The sequence below is a fragment of the Thamnophis elegans genome, chromosome Z (assembly GCF_009769535.1).
Source record: "Thamnophis elegans isolate rThaEle1 chromosome Z, rThaEle1.pri, whole genome shotgun sequence".
NCBI lineage: Eukaryota > Metazoa > Chordata > Lepidosauria > Squamata > Colubridae > Thamnophis > Thamnophis elegans.
The window spans coordinates 140,255,262-140,259,721 of NC_045558.1; the positions used below are offsets into that span (position 1 = coordinate 140,255,262).

Consider the following 4,460-nt stretch of genomic DNA (forward strand, 5'->3'; position numbering starts at 1 on the left):
CCCCCAGCCCTAGGCAGCACTCTATAAGCCTCCATAAGGCTATGCATGCAAGTTTTCTTGACAAAAAATAGGTCAATTTTCACGAAAAACCATTTTCATTTTTTGCTTGTTCCCCCCCCCCAACACTCTGCAAGCCCCCCTCCAAGGGTATTCATGCCTTTTTTAAAAAATGGTCCCGTTTTCACGATAAACGGGCCGTTTTTGGGAGGTTTGCAGAGTGCAAAAACTTTTTTTTTCCTTTTGGAAAGCTCTTTAACTGATTGATGAGAATTAGATTGATCAAGTGCTGTGCCGGCAGAAACAAAGTCTTAGGTGCTGCAGATTGTCAGCGATTTCCTTCTCCAGCACAAGGATAAATATACCTGGAAACATCTACCTACCTACCTACTCTCTCTCTCTCTCCCTAGCTATCTACTGTATTTCTCTCCCTCACTCTATCCTTCTATCTACCTACCTACCTACTCTCTCTCTCCCTAGCTATCTACTGTATTTCTCTATTTCTCTCCCTCTCTATCCTTCTACCTACCTACTGTATTTCTCTCTCTCCCTATCTACCTACTGTATTTCTCTCTCTCTCTATTTCTCTCTCTCTGTCCCTCTACCTACTGTAGTTCTCTCGATTTCTCTCTATTCCTTTATCTACTTACCTACACACACTCTCTCCCTACCTATCTACTGTATTTCTCTTTCTATTTCTCTCTCTATCCCTCTACCTACCTACTGTATTTCTCTCTCTCTCTCCCGCCCTACTGTATTTCTCTCTCTCCCTATCTACCTACTGTATTTCTCTCTCTCTCTATTTCTCTCTCTCTGTCCCTCTACCTACTGTAGTTCTCTCGATTTCTCTCTATTCCTTTATCTACTTACCTACACACACTCTCTCCCTACCTATCTACTGTATTTCTCTTTCTATTTCTCTCTCTCTATCCCTCTACCTACCTACTGTATTTCTCTCTCTCTCCCTCCCTACTGTATTTCTCTCTATTTCTCTCTCTCTATCCCTCTACCTACCTACTGTAGTTCTATTTCTCTCTCTCTATTCCTTTATCTACCTATCTACACACACTCTCTCTCCCTACCTATCTACTGTATTTCTCTCTCTCTATTTCTCTCTCTATCCCTTTATCTACCTACCTACCTCCCCACCTCCCTACTCTCTCTTTCCCTACCTACCTACTGTATTTCTCTCTTTCTCTTTCTCTCTATCCCTTTATCTACCTACCTACCTAACTACTCTCTCTCTCCCTACCTACCTACTGTATTTCTATTTCTCTCTATCCCTTTATCTACCTACTTACCTAACTACTTTCTCTCCCTACCTACTGAATTTCTATTTCCCCCCTCCCCCCTACCTACCTATCTACTGTATTTCTCTCTCTCTCTCTCGCTATCCCTCTCCCTACCTACCTATACACACTCTCTCTCCCTACCTACCTACTGTATTTCTATTTCTCTCTATCCCTTTATCTACCTACCTACCTGCCTACCTACCTACTCTCTCTCCCTACCTACCTACTGCATTTCTCTCTCTCTCCCTACCTATTGTTTTTCTCTCTCCCTCTGCTACTCCGAAAAATACGGTACTTTCTCCACCCCCTTTTTAATTCTTTAATATTCCCTCCCGCGGCGATGACCTGGTTGTAGGAAGTTACCGTCCACAGTTTCCGAAGCCGCCATTCCTTCCCGTGCCTGGGGGGGGGGGGGACGGACCTGCCAAGAAAAAAAAAAGAAAAAAGAAAATAAAATCGGAAAAAAGGCACCTGAAGTTGGAAAGAGGGATCTGACTGAGGGGAAAAAAATCCCTGGGAAATAAATCCAGCGGATTCCTTTTGGGAGCCCTGGTTCTATGAGGTGGGGTTGTTTTTTTAAATTCAACCGGATGCCCCTCTGGATTAATTTGGTGGCTGAGCACCATGGGAAGGGAGGGGTTGGGATTCGAACGCGGGCTCACCGGAAGGGGCGATCGGTTGGAGAAGCCAGGGAACCTTACATCCCCCCAATTTATAGGGGTGACGTTTCCCACAATTTGAGCCAAGCCTAAAATCTCTTCCTTTCGCACATGCCACGGAAGATAGCTAGTTTAAGGCACCAGGATAGTAAGCAAGAGACTATGAGTTCAAGTCTGGCTGCAAACATGAAAACCGGCTGGGTGATTTGGGGCTAATCACCAGGAGATGGTGAGTTCTAGTTCTGCCTTAGGCAGGAAAGCCAGATGAATGACTCTGGGCCGATCACCAGGAGACTGGGAGTTCTAGCCCCACCTTAGGCAGGAAAGCTTGCTGATGTTGGATAGCCATTTGTCTGGAACGGTATAGGCTTTCCTGCCTAGGCAGGGGGTTGGACTAGAAGACCTCCAAGGTCCCTTCCAACTCTGCTATTGTATTGTATTGTATTAAAGTCTCTGGGCCAATCACCAGGAGACTGGAAGTTCTAGTTCTGCCTTAGGCAGTAAAGCCAGCTGAATGACTCTGAGCCGATCACCAGGAGACTGGGAGTTCTAGCCCCACCTTAGGCAGGAAAGCTTGCTGAAAGTCTCTGGGCCAATCACCAGGAGACTGGGAGTTCTAGTTCTGCCTTAGGCAGTAAAGCCAGCTGAATGGCTGAGCCGATCACCAGGAGACTGGGAGTTCTAGTTCCCCCTTAAGCGGGAAAGCTTGCTGGATGACTCTGGGCCAATCACCAGGAGACTGGGAGTTCTAGCCCCACCTTAGGCAGGAAAGCTTGCTGAATGTCTCTGGGCCAATCACCAGGAGACTGGGAAGTCTAGTCCCATCTTAGGCATGAAGCCAGCTGGGTGACTGGGTCGATCACCAGGATGCAGTTCGAGTCCCATTTTAGGCAGAAAGTATGGCTGGGTGACTTTGGGCCAATCACCAGGAGACTGGGAGTTCTAGTGCCTTCTTAGGATGAAAGGCAGCTGGGTGACTTTGGGCCAATCACCTGGAGACGGTGAGTTCTAGTTCTGCCTTAGGCACAAAATCCTGATAGATGACTCTGAGCCGATCACCAGGAGACTGGGAGTTCTAGTCCCATTTTAGGCCAAAAAGGGGGGGCTGAGTGACTTTGGGAAAATCAACAGGCGATGGTGAGTTTTAGTTCCATCTTAGGCATGAAAGCCAGCTGGGTGACTTTGGGCCAATAATTAGCTGATAGTGAATTCTAGTCCCACTTTAGGTATGAAAGCTGGCTGGATAATTCTGGCCCAATCACCTGGAGACTGAGAGTTCTAGTTCCACCTTAAGCATCAAAGCCAGCTGGTGACTTTGGGCCCATCACCTGAAGATGGTGAGTTCTAGTCCCACCTGAAACATGAAAGCCAGCTGGGTGACTTTGGGCCAATCACCAGGAGACTGGGAGTTCTAGTCCACTTTAGCCATCAAAGCCAGCTGGGTGACTTTGGCTCGATCACCAGGAGAATGGGAGTTCTAGTCCCATCTTAGGCAGGAAAGCCAGTTGAGTGACTTTGAGCCCATTCCTCTCAGCTCAGCCCAGCTCATAGGGTTGGGGGGGTGGAAAGAATATTAGTTGAGTTCCATTTATAAAATTAGTAAGGGAGAATCGAAAACAAATCAATAGAATTAGAGCAAATTAAGAAATAAAGGAATAATTATTGGATCACCCCTAACCAAATAACAAGAGTTATCCACAGCTGACTTTTGATCACCAGCTGTCGGCTGTGACCAGGGGGGCATTTGCCCAGGTTCGCCTGGTCCGCCAGTTGCGGCCCTACCTAGACCGGGGGGCTCTCACAACAGTCACTCGAGCCCTTGTGATCTCTAGACTGGAATACTGCAATGGGCTCTACATGGGGTTGCCCCTGAGGTGCATCCGGCGACTACAGCTAGTCCAAAATGCAGCCGCGCGAGTGATAGTGGGCGCACCGCGGTTCGCCCACGTTACACCTGTCCTCCGCGAGCTGCACTGGCTACCTGTTGGTCTCCGGGTGCGCTTCAGGATACTGATGACCATCTTTAAAGCACTCCATGGTAGTGGATCTGGGTATTTGAGAGACCGCCTTCTGCCGATTACCTCCCTAAATCGACCAATTAGATCGCACAGATTGGGCCTCCTCCGAATCCCATCTGCCAGTCAATGTCGACTGGCGACCACACGGAGGAGAGCCTTTTCTGTTGCTGCCCCGACCCTGTGGAACGAGCTCCCCATGGAGATCCGTACCCTCACCACTATCCAGACCTTCCGCGCAGCCCTCAAGATCTGGCTCTCCCAGCAGGCCTGGGGATAGGTTCCAATTACCCGCCCGAGTGTTTGATTGCTGAATGAAAGTTGTGTTTTATTATTTTTTCTTTGTGCACATATTGTTTGTTTCTGTCCTTGCACCCCCCTCCCCTGTGGTTGTAAGCCGCCCTGAGTCCCCTCAGGGAAAAGGGCGGCATATAAATCCCAATAAACTAAACTAAACTAAACTAAACTAAGAGTTGGAAGGGACCTTGGAGGTCATC

The 4,460-nt window shown here is 48.0% G+C and overlaps 1 protein-coding gene across 1 annotated transcript in view; it reads right to left on the minus strand.

Moving 5' to 3' along the window:
* Positions 1 to 2,211, minus strand: part of HAUS4 (HAUS augmin like complex subunit 4) — a 26,090-nt gene extending 23,879 nt beyond the window's left edge. Inside the window, 1 exon segment of the mRNA XM_032234532.1 lies at positions 1,635 to 2,211. Coding sequence (XP_032090423.1) covers positions 1,635 to 1,677 — 43 coding nt within the window. The 5' untranslated portion in view covers positions 1,678 to 2,211.
* Positions 2,212 to 4,460: the final 2,249 nt, after the last annotated feature.